This window comes from Telmatherina bonti, assembly GCF_933228915.1.
Source record: "Telmatherina bonti genome assembly, chromosome: 16".
NCBI lineage: Eukaryota > Metazoa > Chordata > Actinopteri > Atheriniformes > Telmatherinidae > Telmatherina > Telmatherina bonti.
The window spans coordinates 17346318-17368332 of NC_136614.1; the positions used below are offsets into that span (position 1 = coordinate 17346318).

General features: G+C 41.9%; 1 protein-coding gene across 5 annotated transcripts in view; it reads left to right on the plus strand.

Annotated features, from left to right (window-relative positions):
• Positions 1 to 2125: 2125 nt before the first annotated feature.
• Positions 2126 to 22015, plus strand: part of gphnb (gephyrin b) — a gene marked incomplete at its 5' end in the record, with an annotated part of 112089 nt that continues 92199 nt past the window's right edge. For 4 of the 5 annotated variants that reach the window (XM_079255734.1, XM_079255735.1, XM_079255736.1 and 1 more), the window contains one exon: positions 2141 to 2204. In XM_079255734.1, coding sequence (XP_079111860.1) covers positions 2141 to 2204 — 64 coding nt within the window. Of the gene's footprint in view, positions 2205 to 22015 lie in introns of all 5 variants that reach the window. The other variant, XM_079255733.1, reaches the window with a different exon arrangement.

Genomic DNA, 22015 nt, shown 5'->3' on the forward strand with positions numbered 1-22015 from the left:
TTCTTCCCTCTCTCACAAGCTCCAAAAACTGACCACTTATATATCCAATTAGAAACAGACCTGATCTGGTTTAACCTATACCATATCACCATCCCCAGCAACCGTATTCTACACCAACACTAATTCACAAAGCAAACTCCTAAACAAACAAATTACACAAAAAGAATACAAGTTCTAATTCCCCATTTTAAAATAAGCCCACACTTAAATAAAGACACTCCAAAAAGAGGAAATCCTCCACTTGGTTTTACCCAATGAACTAATCTGTGAAGTCACTCTCACCTGCCATGAAGAACTGCTAGATTGGTTACTCCCCAACACCAATCCTGCAAGGTGGATTCTAACAAAGAATAATGTTAAATATTAATACAATGACAAAAAACACAATACCAACACAAACAATCATGTGGCATGGTCACATGCCAACAGAAATAACAGAGTAAAGTTAAAGGGACAAATATGACACAAGGTAAATGGAAGGGACAAGGTGTGAACAATTATAGTCTCCCCTACTTTATCACAATGCTTTCAGTGTAATTTGCTCTTTTATGTGGATTCAAGTGATTTCCCAGCATGCAGTTGCCAACCTGTCTGTTAGTACAATATGTTCAAGTGAAAATGAATTGTAATCCATTTTGCTGTGAATTGTGAAATATTGGAACATTTTAATGTTTTTTTCTGATAAAACTTTTTGACACAAATATCAGTGAACAGTGTGTTTTTTGTACTTTTTATATAGATTAATATTAGATCTAGTTTTGCAAAGAGGAAAGTTTGAGGTCAAGTGTTTTAACAACATCAAGAGCTTCAGCAAACTATAAGCAACTATCCAGTTAACATAGACCCAGCTATAAATCTGCAGATTCTGAGGAAGTTTTTCACTTAAACAGAATGTCAACAATGTATTAAAGTATGAGATCATAAATCCCCCATGTGTTCATTTGAGGTTAAAAGATCAGCAAAAAGACTCGGATCCCTTTAAGTTAAGACTCAAGATGAGCATTGAAAGTCTGTTTCATTTCCTTGGCAAGCACACCTCTTATTGCAAACTGGAACACAATGCAAGAGTGAATGGCCTGCTATGTTAAGTGTGGAAATTGTGTTATTTCTCATGGTCAGGTCATTGGACACAGACATGGTAATGCTATTGAAGTGAACCAGTCACGCCAGAAGAGTTGCCCCATTTCTTGCTACTCTCACTATGCTCGTGTACATGAGTTAATGAATTATGTATATTGACAGATTCCCAACAGATGCTAGAGGATGGGCTTTTCTTTCCACAAGAATAAACGAGAAATTATACACCAAGGAAGCGTGCAGCTACTCTATAAATAGCAGCTTGATGCTTGTTTTGCCCGGGGGTGTATAGTTGCATTTTTACAGGTCAGACTGTGATCTTTTTTCAAGCCTCTACATGGAGAAGCCAGCACTCTGGGGGGGGGGGGCTGTTCCTGCTCCTTAAGGGGGGCCCTTTAATGTTATAAAGCATGAGAGCATCTTCTGATGATCCAGTCATCCATTCATCACTAGTTACCTGTCCAGGGTGTTCCCTGCCTCTCACCCAGTGGTTTCGGGGTCAGGTTCCAGCTTCTCCACATCCCTCAAATGGACTTAGAAGTTAAGAAAATGATTGGATGGATGGATGGATGGATGGCATCTTATGAAAGTAGAACTGATGACTGTGGAAGTTTAAAGAACTGATAGATAATATAAAGTCTAGTGGCTCCTCAACAGCAGGAATCTAATTTTTTATTTTATTTTATTAACAGTGACAACAGATATATCACATTAAAAAAAAAAAAAAAGAGTTGTGTGGCTATGCAATCTACCAAGCTTCCTCTGTAAATACGGTCTTCAGAGGAATTAATCAAGGCTCCACACTACTACGGTGGCAGGCGGCCAGCTGAGTGATGTGGCCCCCGCATCTTGCCCGCTTATTTGTAGGTGTCCCAATGATCACTCGGCTTTCTACTCCTCTTGTCTGGCTCGTTCTTGTTGTATCCCATCCCTCCGCCATCCCTCTCTCCTCCTCCTCCTCCTTCTCTTCCTCACCCTCCCCTCCCTCTCCCTTGTAAGTTCGATGCGATCGGCTCTGGGCCCTGCCGTGAGTTCTCGGTGCGGGGCGACAGCGCTGCTGAACATGGCGTCAGACGGGATGATTTTAACGAACCACGACCACCAAATCCGGGTCGGAGTCTTGACAGGTAAACGTATAAATACCCATTGGCTCTTTCATATTTAGCCTATCTATCCTTGGCTTCATTTCCACCGGCTGTCCGTCCGGATCTTCATACATGTCGGCTGTTTCTTTTTCTTTTTTTCCCCCTTTCTTTTCTTTTTTTTTTTTCTTTTTTGCGTGGCGGCAGCGGCGGATTCGGCTCTTGGTCTGTCGTTGTTTTTTTATTTTATTTTATTTTATTTTTTTATTGCAGCCTCTTGGAGGCGACGCTGACTTACAGCCTTGCTTTATTATATTTTTTCCCTCTCTCCCCCCCTTTTTGCATTCATGTTCACGCTAAATGACATCCCCTACTTCTGCGGCTAAAGCGCTAAACGTGCGCTTGCTTTCTGACAGCTCCTGCACATTTCTTTACCGAGCCGTTCCCCCCCCCCCCGCACAGTTTATAGGTGTTGAATAATTCATGTCCCTGCTTGTCACAGATGAAAATTACAGCTGACCGTGTGTGCTGTGTCGCTGCTAAAGATGCTCGGGCTATGGATTGCATTATTGACAGCCAGCTGACCACAGCGGTTTTTGAAGTGTTGCTCACGAACAGTTGCTGAAGGAGGATGTGGCGGTGTGGATGAGCGCATCCTTGGCCTTTTTTTTCCCTTTAAGAGCAGTGGTTGGTGTGTTTAAAAAAAAATGCAAATAGACGTGTGTTTTTTCTTATGTTGTGCATGACAGTGCCAAATAAGAAGTTTTAATGCCATATGGTGACCGTTTGACTCGGTGTGGAGGAAAGGGGGGGGAGTTGGAGTCATGGCTGAATCCTCCTGACATTCCTATAAATGCAACTCGATGACGGCGCGTTGTTGCGCTCGCCAGTGGTTGGAAACATTGAGCTTTCAGATGTGAGGTGTAGTAAGGAGGTGGATGGTGATAGAGATGGTCACTGCCGGCCTTCATCCTCCCCCCCCTTGTCTGTGTGTGTGTGTGTGTGTGTGTGTGTCTATGCGAGTTGTATTTGAGCCTCTTGCTTTGTCATGGTCCAGCTCGGCGAATCCAGCGGTTGTGGCCATGATTGGGAAGTAAATGAAGCAGGTTTTAAAGGGAGGAGGGTGGTGTTGGGGTGGATGCATGATAAATGCTAAGCAAAGGAATACCCCCCTCCCCTTCCTCCTTCCCTTCTTCTCTCCCCTTCCCCTCTTCTCTCCGTCCATCCTGCGTGAGGCTGGGTCGATCAATATTTCATGAAAGCCGTAATGTAAGGTGTTCCTCCGTATGGAAATCCGGTATCTAGAACGTGTTTGTCGGTGTGTAGCAATGGAGGAATGACTTGTGGAGCCTCTCCTGAAATCTGCTTGGGAAACCCCACCACCAACACCACCACCACACAACCATTCGTCTGATTCTCCATCCCCCCCCCCCCCCCCCCCCCCCCCCCTCTCGCGCCTGAGAAGAGAGGGAGAGCGCGCTGTCCGTGGTGCTGAAATCCAGCGTCACTCACAAATCAGTGCGGTACTGACCTTACCACTGCATTAGATAGATGCACAGGGAGATGCAATGGTAGAATAAACCAAACTCTGGTCTGGTTTTTTTTTTTTTCAGTTTACACCTCAGTGTTTGGGTTGACAGACCTGCATCACAGTAAATGGGAGCAATTGGTAGAAACTAGTCTCTTTTTAATGAAGATTTAGTGCCTTAATTTGAAAAATAAACAAGCTTCCTTGTAAGTTCCTTTCATAAGACAAGTCAGAATGTATTCTTCCCCTTTTCAGCACGTGTATTCGTGTCCACACCACATCAGAAAGGGTTAATTTCTCCGTGTGTCATCAGTCACTTAAATCCTCAACTGTCTCCCCAGTGCTGTGACAGATTGCCAGTTTGATCTCACTGTGCAGTGTTGACTGTTCCTGCATACATATGCCGATGTTGAGGAGAGCAGAGACGCAACTGACAGGCTTATTTGTCTTTTTGATGTATTTGTGTGTGTATGTGAAGTAAGGGGGCTTGCACTGTCATAGAAACAAAGCTTCAGAGGGTTATGAAATAAACTGTGACGAAACAGTACATGGTGGCATTAAGTTTCCATGTTTTACCTGACCTTTAGCCTCGAGGAGTCTAATAATGGCAGGATTACTGGTAGCTGCAAAGACTGCTGTGCAAGTCTCTCTTTGGGAGAAATATTTGTGAGATGATGTATGCTGACAGCGCCCGCCCCCCCCCCCCCCCCCCCCCCCCCCGCTGTGATGACATGAAGAGGCAAAGCTCAAAGTATTCATGCAACTGAATAAGCTTTGCAACTACGAATCTTGTCGCCACACCTCAGACTACTACTTGAACAGGGTTCATGTCTGTAGTCTGCTGTGGTATTGGGCATTAGTGCAATGAATACTAATCAAGTCTTGAGCAATGCTCAATCTTCCTTCCTGCTGAGGTCAAAGGTCAGCTGACTGCTCCTGCATTCATTTAGCAGGGAACAGATGAGACCTTGGTTCACCCTCCTCCACCACTTAGCCCCACATCCCTCTAGACTGGTGACATAGCCCAAGGGAGTCTGTGTTTAAACCCTGGACACACAATGCAGCGAAGTATACAGTTTGTCTCAGATAATGTGTGTGTTTTGTGGGATTTTTTGGAGGAAGGGGTGGTTTTTTTGTTTTTTTGTTGTTTTTTTTTTGTCTGAGGACGGAGGAGAGAAACATGAAACATGATAATTGGGGTGAACACGCTGTCACTTGTCAAAGATGTCATAATAACAAAATGAGCTTTGTTATGAGTGGAAGGAGCCCTCTCGTGCCATGCTCAGCTTTCTGAGATGTGTTTGTGTTTCTTATTCTATCCGTCTGTGTGTAAATGCTTGCATGTTCAGGTATCACAATGCACAAGTCCTCAGAGGCCTTTTGCTAACCTTTTGTGTTTCTGAGGGTTTAGTTTGAAATGTTCTGTGACTCTTTCTCTGGTATGGAGTCTGAGCTCTCCGTTGCATTGTCACTCCCTTATGCATGCAAGGATTACTTGATGCATTTTTGTATTTCATGCAATTAGTCAGAATGTGAGGAACAATTTACCACATGTTGAATGTACTTCAGATACATTTTCTCTTTGCAAATACATAATCCGCACAGTTACATGTGAGGTAAATTGTATGTGTGCTGCATGTATGTGAGCATGCATCTCTACATTGCTCTTTCTGTGTGCATTAGCACTGAGTTCTGGCTGTAGAATGCAGCTTAGCACCCAAATATAGATACAGTATGCATACCTCCCATGATCACACACATGGAGAGGGAGCGAGCCCCACAAAAGGCTTTTAATCTGGATAAAGCTGGTGTATATGTGTGGGACCAAACAGTGTTTTTACACAACACAGCTCCATGCACAGGCCATAGATGCTTTTGGATGTGTGGCTTGATTCACAGCCCATAGAAAGCTCCCTTCATGCTTGCTGCTGTACGTAGATGAGTTGCACTCCAGCCATCAGCGAGACTTGGATACACACGGTACCGAATGTCCGATTAGGGAAGGGAAACTTCATTGTGCAACAGACAGCACATCTCGTTTTTTACTTTCCTCTTTCTCTTACTGTGGCCACACTCCTAAGAAGTATGTTTTTCTCTTTTATTGTGTCTTTATCTTTATTTATTACAACTGAGAGAGATTAAGCTTTCGTGGGTTGCTTTCCAAACATACATGTCTGTCAGAAGGATAAGAATTGATGGCAGACAGACTTTCGGAAACAGCAATATTCCGTTCACTCACTCAGTTCCTCACTAATTGTGTGACTTTGTCATAAATGAGTGAAATGTTTTATTGTTCTGTTTGTTTGTTGCTGTTTTGGCCCCATTGCTTAAACTAAAGTGGTCTAAACTTCTGTGTGTGTGTGTGTGTGTGTGTGTGTGTGTGTGTGTGTGTGTGTGTGTGTGTGTGTGTGTGTCTGTGTGTGTTTTAAAGTTTGAATGTGTGTGTTAAATCAGTTTTTCCTCATAATTTGATCTGCAGAGTTTGTTCCATACTCAACTTAACACTTCAGTTGCCAAAAAGCCTCGCAGGAGAAACAGGAGTCAACTAAGTGAGAAGTGGCCTTGTGTGCCAGAGAGTTTGACCAAAACAAAGGGACTCCATCACCTGTTACCGAATTGGTTTGAATGGCTGCCAGGTTATGGAGGAATGCCATCTCAATGTGTCCCCCTTGAACAACTCTACAAAGCAAATCATGCACTTTAGCATAACAGTGTTTCCATTTTTTTTTTATCAATCCAGGCAAGCTGCACTTTTTAGCATGGTGTTGATTTTGTGATTTTGTTGTACTGCATTTGTAATGATATCTTCACACGTCTCGGGTGCATAGTGCATGAAAACAGTTTTGCATGTTGTCAGTACTATTGATGGTAGAGTCAGAGCTCCTCCATTCAGTAAGAAGTGGTTGTCGTGATGCAGATTTAAAAGTTGGCGAATCCTCAGTTTGTATGGAAATTGGACATTTAGAATTCTCTGCATTATTATTGTAAAATATAACAAAAAGAGAGAAACGTTCATCATCGAATTCTTTACACTCTGTGCTCAGTGTCCTAATGGTACCACATCGTGCAAAAAGGAAAGTGGAAACACTCCACTCACAGATAAAGTCCAGTTAAAATGTCCACAGAGTTAATGAACAGAACTAGTAACAAAAGGCAGGCCTGGGGGAGGAGTTGAAGTATCGTGTTGATGAATGAGGGCAGTAAAAAGCAGGAGATTGACAGCTGCATGGGGCAACATCTGCACAAACCCAGACATCGTAGTGGTCTGCAGCAGTGATGAAAGAGCAAAACTGTGGGATGAAACTGATGATTTTTGATGATGTGGATCTGTTCCCATCCTCAGGCTCGGCATGTAGTGACCAAAAGAATGAATTTGCAAATACAAACAATGGAAAAGAAAAGTGGCTGGCCTCACCTTTAAGAAAAGGTGAAGAGCTCAGAGGCCAGTTGCAGCTCTTTATATTGAATGGAGCAAGTTGAACTGGGATATCTTGCTATGACTTCTGGATATCTCCCAGGCTGGAGGCCTTGGGGGAATACGCAGGGTCTGCAGGAGAGATTACATCACTCACTGGTATGGGCAGGGATGGAGGCAAGGGGTTGCCCTGGGTGGCCTTTACCATCACCTGAATTTAAGATACACCTTCACTGAGCATGCAGCAGCTCTATTTTCTTCAACAGCCACATTGATCACCTTTAACTTGAAGGCAGCATGGTGTGTGTGTGTGTGTGTGTGTGTGTGTGCATGAAACGCAAAATGACTGGTTAGCCAGTAAGAATCCAGATGTTAGTCGCATCATTGTTGAAGCCACCGGATTCTAATTGTGTACTAAAAGTAGCAGCTTATAGCCTGGAAACTACAGTAAACTATGACCACCCACCTGAATACCTACAATCAATCTTTAAGTCTTTATGAGGGTTGCCAGTCTTCTAAAATAACAGGGGTTGCATCTAGAAACTCTCCCTTAATTAATAAATTAATCAGACTTGAAACAATCAAATTAAACCGAACCTTTTACCGCCATCTGTCCTTTTTAATCCTTTTGAATTTGGGTTAAATCAACATGTATTTACATCAATCATGAAATGTGTTGCTTTGAAGCAAATTATATTAATCTCAATATATGGTTGCAGCCAGCAAAAACATGCTGTTAATTTATGCAAATAAAAGGCCGTTTATGGAATTCTCCATTTTTTTTCTTAATGCCTGCAAATATAACTTAAGAAGGATAAGATGTGCTATTCATTGGACTTATGTTACACTCATAACACTGTTGGGCTACATTATGACTGCATATTTCCTACAGGAGAGCGTAAACATTTGACAGTGTGACTGATCTGTACTCGACTGGCGACTTGTCCAGGACGTTTCCTGCCTCTCTCATCCAATATCAACTAAAATTAGACCTCCCTCCTGCAACTCTCATAAAGGATAAGTAGGAAAGGCAAATACATGCATGGATGAGTGACACATATACTTTGATAAAGAAAGAATATTTTTTATTAATATCAAACAAATGTTCGAACATTTCTATTGCCATGTTGTTTCGTTATCCTCAGGGACTGACGAATATACACCACAAAAGTACAAAGCAGAATAAAAAGAAGTCATCGCTAACTCCCTCATGGCCAGGAGTCTACCTCTCCTCCCATTAGCAACACGTTATTATTCCTCCCTATTTTCCACTCTGCTGAATCTGAGACATCCAAACGTAACATCCTGACAAAGCTGACATCATGACTGGATAACAAAAGCACAAAATAAATGTTAACTTTCGGTTCACTGGTGATATAAAGATATGAGCATGCCGGATGGGAATCAGTGAGCCCTAGGCATGTGACTACTCACTAGCATGATTTTACTCCTCTTTCCTGCTTTGACCCAACTGTCTGCGTCTGTGTATGGTTGAATCATCTCTGAGCCGCTGCTGAGGTGATTCCTTGTAATGATATGTGGGCATCTGTTCAACAATATGCTAGTTTAAGAAGGATATGCTTTGAATAGAGGTACTAAAAAGCGAGGGCAAAAAATATACACTTGTTCCTGCTTCTAATTTGGCATAGAGTAGACATCCTAGTATTTTAGGTTAATGTTGTTCATGTTCAGGATGTTCATGACTGCTGCTTGTGTCAGCATTGATGTGTTTAGTATTAATACGCTGTAAAACTGGAACTGGTAATAATATCATAATCCCAAAGGCCATTGTTGGAAGCTAAGCAAGCACCTGGATGGTTAGTGGTCTGTTATTTAACCAGTGCAAAGTCCTCATTCGGACAGAAAGGATTTGTTTTATTTTTGTGTGGGTCTGATATTGTAGTAAAAAGAGACTGACCCTTCTTAAGCTTGCTTGTTCTTCCCTCTGCATTAAATACGCTCTAACAGAGACACAGAAACACACACACAAACACACACAGCTGTCACAGTGGACAGCAGTAAGGCAGGCGAACCACATGACCAGAATAGACAATATGGGATCGAGGGACACGGACACAGAATGTGAATTAAGTCTTCACTGCAAAGGAATTATTTTCAGTAGTTGAAGAGTGGAGTGTGTGTGTGTGTGTGTGTGTGTGTTTGGGAGAGGGAGTGATTGTCTTTGCTCATATGTCCCTCACCCTGTCTTGCTCTCTGCTTTCTTAGAAATGGTCTTCCTTTTCTCTAAATGCTTTTCAGTTGGAGTTGCAAGTGGCTGGCCGGTTCCCTTTTCGCAGTGACTGTAAACCCTGTTATGGTTCATTATTCATTTGAGGTGATGCGGAAGATAGCAAAAAAGAGGAAATATGTCCTTGATATTTTTAGAATTAAGCAGGAGAATGCTGGAAGACATGCAGAGATTGAAGCCATTGTTTTATCTTTAACATCAAGCGTTTGATGGGGTTTGGTTTAGCTTCAGGACATGGAGCCTCTTAGATTGTATGATGTTGAACTTCTTACATGAGGACTGTCCAAAATCCAGTCCTTGGGTTAGACTTATCCTCCATCATGCAAACACTTCTCCTTTGATTACAGCTGTTTAGGTACAGTGTTCTTAAGGTATGTTTAATTTCCAGTCCTGCGCGATGAAATTTGAACTCTAAAGCTATGCGACCCTCATGCTCATCACTTGTTTAATCCAGTACTAATTGTGAAGCATAGTGGAGGCATTTGCTTCAGAGATGATTATTAGCAGAAAACAAAACCAGTCAGAGAAGGATAAATTCTTACCAAATATTTAATTGTGCAACAATCCAAAATTTGTCACAATTACTGTTTTAGCATACCGAGTGTGATCACACGCAACCAATTTAATACTGAGTTGCTTTAGGACGGAACTGTACCATTTCTGGGCTCCCATCAGTTGTAAGTCCATAAGATGATTTTGGATGGATAGATGGATGGATAGATGGATAGATAGGTAGATAAATAGGTTTTATTGTCATTGTAACATTTTCATGTACAACAAAATTTAAAAGTGCTGATCGGTTCAAGGTGCAAAGTCATACGATAGAGAAGTAATAAAACAGGTATAAAGGATTAAAATTAAAATGTTATTAATAAAGTAATAATAAAGAACTAAAATAAAATAAATAAAACGGTTATGATGGAGCTACTGGACAAAAACATCACTTCTTGACTATATCAAGTGCAAGAGATGTACATCCTACAATAAAAAGATAATTTATGTTTGTGTTCATGTTAAATGTCATTTATTGTTGTTAGTTGTGTCGCATTTATTTCATTACAATACTAGCATATCATGCTAGGTATTCAGGTGAAGCCCTGACTATCAACTGAGGGGGCAGCTTGCTATGGAATCGCTCGCCTGCCAAGGCCTCACCACTCCTAACATAACACCATAACACTTTATAGGAGTGCAATGCATCAAATGTGAATCCATACACAGTACAAACTAGGTTACTGGAAGAGAACCTCAAATAAATACATGAAATAATCAACAATACAACAATAAATACAGACACAGAATAAGAGACCTGTTGGCTCAGCTAACATTAAACAAATGACAGAATAAATATTATTTATATATACTGTTCAGAAGTGTGACTAAAGGAAAAATGGATTTTGAAAATCTGTTGGTTCTCCTCTGAGGAGCATGGTCTCACCAAGTGCATCAAAGCAACCTCATTGGACAACATATGGTGAGGATCACTGATGATGCTCTTTGCTTTATTCACTGCCTGAAGCTCACAGAGGGAAGATATGTTGTTTTTTTTTCTTTGCAGGGGAACAATGGTATAAGCAAGGCAAAAGTGTGCAAAGGCTATAGAGACCCACAAAACTCTAAGTCCTCCCAAAAGGGAATTCTTATATTATGATTAATTTGGGTTCACATTGTTGTACATATTTGCACTAATATATAAAGATTTCTTAATTCTACTGAACATTGAGAAATAGAAATAACAATATTATTTATGTAAAATTAAATCTGGTACATAAAATGTAGAAAAAGTCAAAGAACTTGTATATGAAGTGAATTTACTGAGTAACTTGATGGATTTGCGGAAGTTGGTGCACTGCAGTGCAAATACTCTAATTACTCTCTCAGTTGTACAACATCTATTAAGCCTCAACACATGTGGCAGGTAATTTCACTAAGGAGCCTCAATAAAGTTATCTTCACCTCACTGAGATTTTTCAAAGAATCTTTTATTGTCGGGATAAAAGACACTTCTGGTCTGTGTCTTTACACTTGTCAGGAGAGACGGCAGTTGGGTTCCACTTTCTTTGCTCCGGTCGGTCCCATGCGATAACCTGTGTAAGGAGAGAAGCTGTTGAGTGATAGAGATTGTGATAAAAGATACAGCGGTGGTTTTAACTGATGAGTCACTATAAGGCCTCTGCTGCTTCTGCTGGATCCTGAGTCCTGGCTTGAGATGTTAATTAGAGTAGAGTGACACAGGCAGTGAAGGATGCAGGCGAATAGAGAGAGGCGAGGTAAAAGGAGAAAAAAAAGGGGGACAAAGGGAAAACGTCACTGATTCGTCAATGTGCTGCTGTGCCGCCTTGTGTCTTTATCGGTCTTCATCTAATGGGTGTCTGAAACATACACCGTTCTTATGTTTTACACTGCGGATGAGGTCAGCTGGCTCATATCTAGCTTCTGTCACAGGCTGAATGGGTTCTGATGTCACACAGAGCCACCTCTTTGTGAGTGCAAAAGCCAAGCTTATAACAAAATAACGGTGCTCTTTTTTTTTTTTCCCTGTAATTGCTCAAGCAATTTTCTTCACCAGTTTCACTTTGTTTCTTGTGCTGTAATCTCAAAGCATCTCAATTTGCATGAAATGTATGCATCTCCCTCTGTACTTTTTAAAAAAAATCTTTTTATTGTGGGTGTAATATGAAACAAGCTGGACACTAAATCTTAAAGAAGTTTACTCAGTACTCTAACTTAATCACATGTCCATCAAAATGAAGCAGGTTGGCATAATTTGCATGTGGCTCAAGCAAAAATAATGCATTTATAAGTTAACATAGTGGTTGACCAACAAGTCAGTTCAATTCTGCTGTATTTGTGTTATTCCACTTCATAACAATGTCATCTCAGAACACTTTACAGACACATCAGTTTGAGCCAAGTCATAATAAACGTCCAAGTAAATGAAAACCAAGATATTTAATTGAATCTTGACTTCCATCCAGTTGCCCATCCTGAGTATGCATGAGGTGACAGTGGAAAGGAAATAACTCCATCAAGCTAATAGTAGTTTGTTTGTTATGGACTTGTCTGATCCTTTTTCTGCTTATATATAAATATGTTCATGTTAACGAAGCTGCTGGTAATTTCAATATAAATGTGACGTGTCGTTTTCTAAATGAGTCACAGATTGAGAAGCTTGTCCAACGCATTCTGTGTGAAATAATAAAATCCCCAATCTAACATTGTGATGGTCCATTATCTTCTGTTGATCCTGCTCAGGATGGATGGTGTCTCACACCAAGATGTTGGCAGGGAATCTTTATGTTGTGCTTGGTTGTGGCATAGAGCTCCGCTGATATAGCCTCTTTGTTAAAATTTCAGAAAAACTTGATTCAAATGGATTCCATCCATCCATCTTCTGCTGCTTATCCGGGGGTCGGGTCGCGGGGGCAGCAGCCTAAGCAGGGAAGCCCAGACTTCCCTCTCCCCAGCCACATTTGCCAACTCTGCGGGGGGGATCCCGAGGCGTTCCCAAGCTAGCCAAGAGATATAATCCCTCCAGCGTGTCCTGGGTCTTCCCCGGGGTCTCCTCCTAGAGGGACGTGCCTGGAACACCTCACCAGGGAGGCGTCCAGGAGTCATCCTGACCAGATGCCCGAGCCACCTCAACTGGTTCCTCTCGATGCGAAGGAGCAGCGGCTCTACTCTGAGCCCCTCCCGGATGACCGAGCTCCTCACCCTATCTCTAAGGGTGAGACCGGCCACCCTGCGGAGGAAACCCATTTCAGCCGCCTGTATACGAGATCTCGTTCTTCCGGTCACGACCCACAGCTCATGACCATAGGTGAGGGTAGGAACGTAGATCGACTGGTAAATCGAGAGCTTCGCCTTCTGGCTCAGCTCCTTCTTCACCACGACAGACCGGCGCAGAGCCCGCATTACTGCAGATGCCGCACCGATCCGCCTGTCAATCTCGCGCTCCATCCTTCCCTCACTCGTGAACAAGACCCTGAGATATTTAAACTCCCCCACTTGAGGCAAGACCTGACTCCCGACCCGGAGAGGGCAATCCACCCTATTCCGGCTGAGGACCATGGTCCCAGATTTGGAGGTGCTGATTCTCATCCCAGCCGTTTCACACTCGGCCGCGAATTGCTCAAGCTAGAGCTGGAGATCACGACCAGATGAAGCCAACAGGACCACGTCATCTGCAAAAAGCAGGGACCCAATCCTGAGGCCACCAAGTCGGATCCCCTCAACACCTCGGCTGCGTCTAGAAATTCTGTCCATATAAGTTATGAACAGAATCGGTGATAAAGGGCAGCCTTGGCGGAGTCCAACCCTCACCGGAAACGAATCCGACTTACTACCGGCAATGCGGACCAAGCTCTGACACCTGTCGTACAGGGACCGGACAGCCCGTACAAGGGGGTCCGGTACCCCATACTCCCGGAGTACCCCCCACAGGAGCCCCCGGGGGACACGGTCGAATGCCTTCTCCAGGTCCACAAAGCACATGTAGACTGGTTGGGCAAACTCCCATGCCCCCTCCAGGACCCCAAAGGGTATAGAGCTGGTCCACTGTTCCGCGACCAGGACGAAAACCACACTGCTCCTCCTTCAAATGGATTAATTTTCTTAATTCCTTGAGAAGTTGTCTTTGTGTGTGTCACAAAGGGGAAATGTGGACTCAAATGCAGAGACAGAATGGCAGGAGGCAGGTGAGCTGCAGGAACAGGTTTTAATATTTAAACTAAACTAAACTATACAGAGAACAGGACAGAGACTAAACAGGCAACTACAGATAAACTAACACAAACAAGGAACCGGCACTGAGAACTTAAACCAAGGGGTATAAATACACTACAAAGAACAGGTGAAATGAAACAGAAAATCAAAACCATGTGAGCGAATTAACAGGAAGCAAAATGGGAGACAATACACAAGAGAACAAAACTACAAAATAAAACAGTAAACCAAGAACTAAAGAGACAACACGAAACATCACACCATGACAGTGTGATGTCCGATCCCGTCCTGCTGGGGAAAGCCAGCGTTGTGTGGTTGCACCGGTGCTTGATCAACCAAAGCACTTGGGTTGGTCTGTCCATGTCAACAATGCCCAAAGGAATACAGACTTATAGTTTCCACAGTAGAATACTGCAATATAATATGTTCCTACAGTCCATGTTATTGTTTTTAATGTTGTGGCTGATTGGAAAGCAGTTGCTAAATGTCCTTCTCTGGCTAAGGATGAACTTAGTCAACTCTAATAAATGTCCTTAATCTCACCTGGGTAGTCTTGATTTGAGCTTGGAAACTGATCATTTTTATGTTAAACCTTTGCTAGAAATTGGAGCCATGAAGCTTGAAAGATATTAGCTTTTAGCAATCAGAATTAGTATAATGAAAGCTGCAACCGACTTGCATTATGGGAACAGTATATGTATTTATTGATTTCTTTAACCAGACTCTGCTGTTTTGATTTAGCCTATCTTTGTTTCAGTCTGTCTCCAGTGACCCACCGTAAGTGGCAGCGAATCACTGGAGTAGCCTTTAACACAAATTTATCTAACATCTCTAGAAGTGAACTGAATAGCCCCATTGTCAATGTAAGCAGAGAAAACAACAAAGTGATCAAAGCAACTCCATGAGGTGCTTAAATTTCAGACTTAAAAATGCTGCTACATGATTAGTTTGAGTGTTTTGTTGCATTTGAAAGTCAGCTAATTGGTCTACTGTTAACACTTCTACTGTAAACAGTCACTGGAAAATGTCTAATCATACCAAACAGCTACTTTTAATATAATAATCAATCCTGGAATCTCATTGTTGACAGAGTCAGGAGATGACAGGGGGGCTCTCAGGAGAACATCTTTTCTATTCTATTCCACAGTTGTTTAGCAGATGCTTTTATCAGTTTTATCCAAATCGACATACATATAAACGCTGATAGATACATCGGGATGGCAACTTGGGGTTCAGTGTCTGGCCCAAGGTCACTTCGGCACATAGTCAGGGGAAGCCTGGAATCAATCTCCCAACTTTCCATTTGAAAGACAACTGCTCTTCCTCCTGAACTACAGCCTTCCCAAATCTTCTGTGTGGCACCGCAGATCTTAGATCTGCTTCAATGCAAGAACAGACGCGGCTTTTCATTTACATACGCATCGCTCTGGTTCTCAGTATTTCAGTGTTTTGTAGTTGTTTGTGGCAAACACTGAAAGAGACTTTGGGAGGAAGTTTAAAAAACAATGAAGTGCGAAACACAAATCACGACAGAAGAAAATGGGGCAAATCAAGATAAAGCTTCGAGGAAGAATCAAACAGATCACTTATAGTCTTTGCAAACAAAAGTGTGCCGGTTGTAAAAATTTACTGTAAGGACTTTAATGATCATAGATATAGAGCTCCATAGAAACAAGACCATAACTCAGGACGATTCATTCAGTGTTTGAAAGCAAAAAGGAGGGAAAAAAAGCACCACTTGGAAGCTTTGTAACACTCTGGGACTTCTGGCTGTCACCCTTGGCAACGGCCCCTCCACTCCCTCTTCCCACACTGCCACGATGTCCATTGACTTGTCACATGTTCAACCCCCCCCCCCCCCCCCCCCCCCTTTCCACTACTCTGTCCTTCTTGAGGCCACAAGACCAGCCATGTCGAGGCGCGACACACTGATTGACGTGAGTGACACATGCCTCTGGGAACCTCCGTCATCAGTTTCTTTTCTATTTTGGAAGCAGCAAATGCAAAGACGACTCACTGAGGAGCAGAGAGGGTTGTTGTGGAAGTTTCTGCCATTGAAGAAGATGTGTTTGAAATTGTCAATCAAAATTTTCTCACCGCTTAGAGTTTTTATCCTGCAAGTTCTGCAGTTGCATTCATGATGGGCAGTAACTGCATCTGTTATTGGCTTGCTCATGTGTGTATTTATATCAGTCTGACTAAGCAGTGGCATGCCAATGAGAAATTAAATATACTTTGATAAACATTATAAGATCTGGAACTCCAGCAATAAATAAAACAAGTTCACTCACTTTCCCAGACCTTGTCCCTTCTTCTCGCTTGCTATTTTCATCCCGGTCTCTTCTCTTGTTCTTGAACTTTTTTTTTTTTTTTACCTTCACCGTCCATCTACATTAATCTCACTTCATCTCACTGGCAAAAGTAGCAGCAAGCAGTATTAGGGTAACATGTGCATGTAAATAATGGAAGAGGCCAGCTTTTCCCTAACAAGGTGTGTTTGATGGCCTTACTTGGCCCATCGTGCGAGTGTGTGCGTGTGTATGGGGTTTGGGTGTTCACCCATTCTTTCCCCTCCATTATTAAGTGTCATGCCTTTTCTGTACCTACCACAAAACCCTTTCAGATCATGGCACCTGGGAATCAAATGTTAATAGATACCCAACCACACACTCACACACGTCACAATCATGAATACAACACATGCACAGGAAAGCTAGTTTTGACTGACACGGCTTGACGGATTTGTTGCCCTTTTGCATGATTTATGTCCTTACAACAGGCATGACAGCTGGTTTCTCAATCTCAGTTCACAACTGTGTACATCTGGAAGAGTGAGTCAGGGAGTTTCTCGCCAGGTTTCCTTTGCTCAGCATCATCTTCCCTTTTTTATTTATCTTTTTAGTTTTCATTTTGTCTTTGATTACAGCCTCAGACATACTGAAATGAAAAGAAGTCTCAGTGACCCAGACGTCTAGGTTTCTCACATCACTCATGGGCATGTGCCGTTGCTAAAGACAAGAATCTCGGCTTACATCTAGATCTGAAACTAACGGCTGATCACCATGAAATCCAGATGCAACTATTCTGATCTGAAGTTTGGAGATTTTGATCTATTCATATCTTAAATAATTAACTCATTCATTTTTAAAAGGTAAAAAAAATCTGTCATTTGCAGAGAAAGCTGAAAAGTGGTAAATGTTAGATGGATGAGATCTGTGTTGGAAATGTATACTTTAAGGCCAAAATTATAATAGTTTATGCGATACTTTCATTAGGTGTGAACTTTTTTTGTTTTTAGGGGAGGGTGTTTTTTGGCTGTAACTGAGATAAATAAAGTGATAAAGGATTGTAAAGGCAAATTCAGCAAAACTAACTGAAGGTTATTACTCTTGAGGATATTACAAAATGATGTAATACAAGTAAATATTTTTCTTTGACACATTTAGCTTTCAGATCCAAGGCTGATTCTTGTCCACTTGTGCTGATATTAGAGTGCAGTTTCCTGTTGATGAGGTTGTCTTGTTCACCCACAAGGCTTTTCATTTCCAACTCGTCGTTCCATGTCGAATGCTCTTCAGGCGCTTCTCCCTTCTTTTACCAAAGAAAAGTCTTGTGTTCAGACAGTTAATTTACATCTTATCCATCCACAGAATTTATGACCCAATCCATTTGTATTCCTCCAGATGTGCTTTTGTAAAGGCTTTAAGAGCTTTCCATTGCTTGTCTCAGCAAAATTAGTCCTCCTTGGTCAGTGACCATGGGAACTGGCCGTGTGTGTCGTCACCCAGAGCGTCTACCTTGAAAAACTGGTAACAAATTTGCCCAGATTCATCGTGGAAATCTTTAGATCCTGTACATTACATTTAGTTGTGTGCAGTATGCATTTTGCTACAGGAAAAATCTCATAAAGAAGGGGTTGATCACAGACAAAGGCTTTAAAAAAATTTTGGTCATGTCACTTCTCATGTGATTTCCAGCCTGAAGAAACATACAAGCCAAATCAAAATTCACTATAAAGAAAAACCTTGTGTGATGCTTAAGGCAGATGTGTTAATGGAAAATGATGCTCTGATGTGGGAAGTTTATGCTGTTCTTTGTGATGTAGCATAATTAATTGAATACTAAGATGTTTTTCTGTTTACGCAGACAAAAGCAAGATTTTGCCTTATTGTGGAAATGTATGTACAGTGTATGTTTTGGCCTTAGCAATGAACAGATATGAGAATTGTTTGCTTACTTGAGCGGAAATAATAAAGGAGAGATGGGGAGTTATGAGAAACAAAGTCACCCTGCGGACACACTAAAAGTATCGTGTTTCATGCTTAGTAGCTAAACCTGATGACTTACAGGACACCCATAAGGTCCTAAGCTTGTAGTTTATATCATACATTTGGATATCATTGGCCAAAGAATTGATAGTTCTAATAAATTTCTCCAATGTTGGAAGTAATTGCGTTTTAATTTGGGTATACGGTCTCATTAAAACCAGTTACTTAAAGAATTGCCTTTGTGCTCTCTGTCTTGGTTGAACCTACAGTAACATGTAGGGGCATCAGTAAGGCAAAGAGACTAGATGTATGAAATACAATATGTTGAGCACTATACCAGGCAGCCCCTCATCTCTCACCTCTTCCTGTTTGCTCCACTGTGCAAAAATACAAGGAGACAACAGAGGCATCTTGGAAAGTGTGCTGATGAGTTGGTAGATCTAAGTTTGGCTTTTGAGCTCTTTAACAACCAAAGCTGAGCCAAACACCCACTGTTAAGAAAAGGAACTCCTCCCTGCATCAACCTCAGCAGGCATTAGAGTGAAGAAGAAGCATCCAGCTGACTGTGTGTGTTTATGTGGGAGCTCTGACAGTGGGAAGCTGGAATGTAATTGCTGACACTGTCCAGAGGATTGAATGTAATGAAGGTAGCTGCTTACAGGCTTCTTCATTAGAACAACTGGGCCTGGGGCACTTCCTGTGTGTGTGTTTGTGTGTATATATATATGAGTGTGTGTGCGTTTGCATCTGCATGGTTCAGATATTTGTCTTATTGTGGGGACCTTAATCCCTTTACAGAAGCACATTATGGAGACGGGTCTTCCTCATGGCGACATAGAGCAGGTCACCCGTAAACCGTTTTTAATGATGGGTCGTGTTTAAGGTTAGGGTCCATGAAATAATGTAATAAATAAATGTGAGTACATATGATGTCCTCTCAAGTCAGGAAAACATGACTCTTTGTTCATGTTTTTGTGTGTGTGTGGGCATGTAAAACTCTGCATCTTGGGAAATAAGCAGAGTCAATATTTTGCACACACTCAAATGCACGCACATGCACACGTGTATTACCACCCACACACACATTAACAGAAACACCATCAAGCATCCGCAGTGTGTGGAGTATAATTTTTGCGACTTTAATCCACAGGAAGTTGTTTTCTAATGTGACTTGCTGTTATAGGTGTCTCGCTAGACAAAAATCACATTTGTGAGTACATTGCTGGTATAATGGAACAATGTTTCCATAAAAAGGATACTAGCAACGTCACGTCACGCTGCATTTTCACGCATGTCCCAGTAGACGAAGGAGGATTAAAATGCCTTGAGATCATAGAATCTATATAAAAGATGGACAGAACCTCTGTAACGTCAGCAATAGGTTCCTAAAGAGCAGAACTGAAGCTCATTGGGGTTCCCACTGTCTCCATTTTTGAAGTGTTGCGCATGCCATTATTTCCGGAAAATACAAAAATGGCAAAGAGATAGAGCTGAGATGAGGGCTGTGAGCATCGGGGTGGATGATTTACATCTATTGAACTCCGACCTGCCTGTAGCTAAGAGTTAACCGAGCTAACCTGGAACTAACAGAAGCTAACTAGCTAACAAAGCTAAATCACGCTGTTAGCAAGCTAAAAACTGCAGTTGTGATTCACTCTGCCTTTTTGTAGTGGGATATTTGGTACCCATCAATCAATAGGACACACCCTTAATTATGCCAAGATGAAATTACTTCTAAACGGAGTTAGAAAAAAGAAACGCTGCAATGGGCATTTACCTGTGAAACGTCATACAGCCATAGTTCCCACAGATGGAAGGAGATCACTGCTGCCGTTGCCAAGCACATTCAACTAATAGCTGATGACTGACATAAAATTACACATACAATTTTATATCGTTATGTATATCGTTATGGGATATAAAATGAGCTATATCAGCATATGAGATTTTGGTCATGTTGCCCAGCCCAAGGCCAGAAGTTGCCGCTTGCTTAAGATGCAAGTCTACAACTACTGACTGTTTTGTCATTTAGCAGATTGTGTCTTTGGTCTTTATGAAGTCACATGTTAATAAAAATCAGTTTCCAATTTCCAGTTTTATTCAACCAAATGTCCATAAGTCAGAGAGAGTCTGTTTACATTTTCTGTTTAACAGCAGTCAAAATTCACATTTAAGGAGAAGTAGCAAACAAATGCTTAGCAAATTTAGTTGTTCATTAATTTTTCATCAAATAACCTGTTTAATAATTGGGAATTAGACTACGCACTTCAGCACTGGAGAGATGTGCAAAGCACTAATCTTCTCTCTCCTCAGGGATGTGTGGATGCAGAAACTATCATTTGCGCTTTGATATGATAGAGTTCAGCATCGATTCAAGCTCAACACTGAAAGTCATTCTTGTGTCAACGATCATTAGATCTTTATCAGTGGTCTGGATAGCATCTGATGATTTTTCAAGCTGGTGTCAGAAAGCTCCCTTTTTTTATGTCTACATAGATGGACCCTGAGCTTAATGCTGCATAGTGCAATGCTGTATACTTTTGGGCTTCGCTTTCCTCTGTTCCACCGATTTCACGATCATTGTGGGTACAATGTGCCAAAGCCGCAGCTGTGCTGATCGAGCTTTTGTTTCCCCTTTTCAAAAGCATGGCTGGCATAAAATGGGATTTGTGGGTAGAGAGTGGAGGCTGGTCATGGGGAGGGCAGCCGGTAGCCCAGACAATGATGAGGCTGCTTTCTTTGCCACATGGGAACTCTGTGGAGATGCAGTTTAGATTAACTTTCCACTTAGTGAACAATGTGTCACTTACAAATGGTCGTGACTGCTGCAGCAGAAACCAACTTGACAGCTAAAGCTCTTGAGATATGTTCGTATCAATCAGTGTTGTGTTATGGATGTACATTCGCTCTGCCCATCAACTGATGAATCTACAAAGCATTCGTATGACTCTTTGATTTTGAATAAAAATCTGAAGCTAACCCTGACCTGCGGTCACGTTGCAAAGTTGAACTCTTTCTTCTTCAGATCTTCTTTCCCTTCTTTTCTTTAAATGAGACATTACAAAAGAGAAGGGAGAACATTAACCTTCCCAATCAAGACCAATCAATACCTGATCTGATTAGTTCTCTGAATACATGTTTCAGACCAAACCCTGACATCAACAATGGACCCCCAGTGCTAATGCCAACCAACAGCTATCCATTTCAGTGCTCCATCACTCTCCACCTTCTAATCGTAAGTCATTTTGAGTGAAGTGTAATAAATGAGCTGCATCCTTTTCATGCAGATTTACCCAGCTTGTCCAAACTGGAGTCTGTAGCTGGTGCAGCCATGGGTTTCCCTGCATCAGCAGCTTGGAAGGATGAAGGAGTAGGAGGAGGAGGAGGTGGGAGGAAGAGGCTGGGGATGAAGGGATATTGAAGTGGAATGGGGAGTGGAGAAAAGGATGAATCAAAAAAATATGCAGCCATGTTGATGTCAGTGTAAGCATTTCTATTGAAATCAATACAGCTGTGCTCAACTCATTTTGGCCTCAAATAAGAGAAGGTACCCGGTCTATTGGTGGAGAAATCGTTAAGAAACTGAGTGGGGGATTAAAAAGGGAAATGAATAGGCCAGGTAGCTGTGAATTTGTGTTGTACTTCTCTGTAAAATTACATGTCACAGATCTT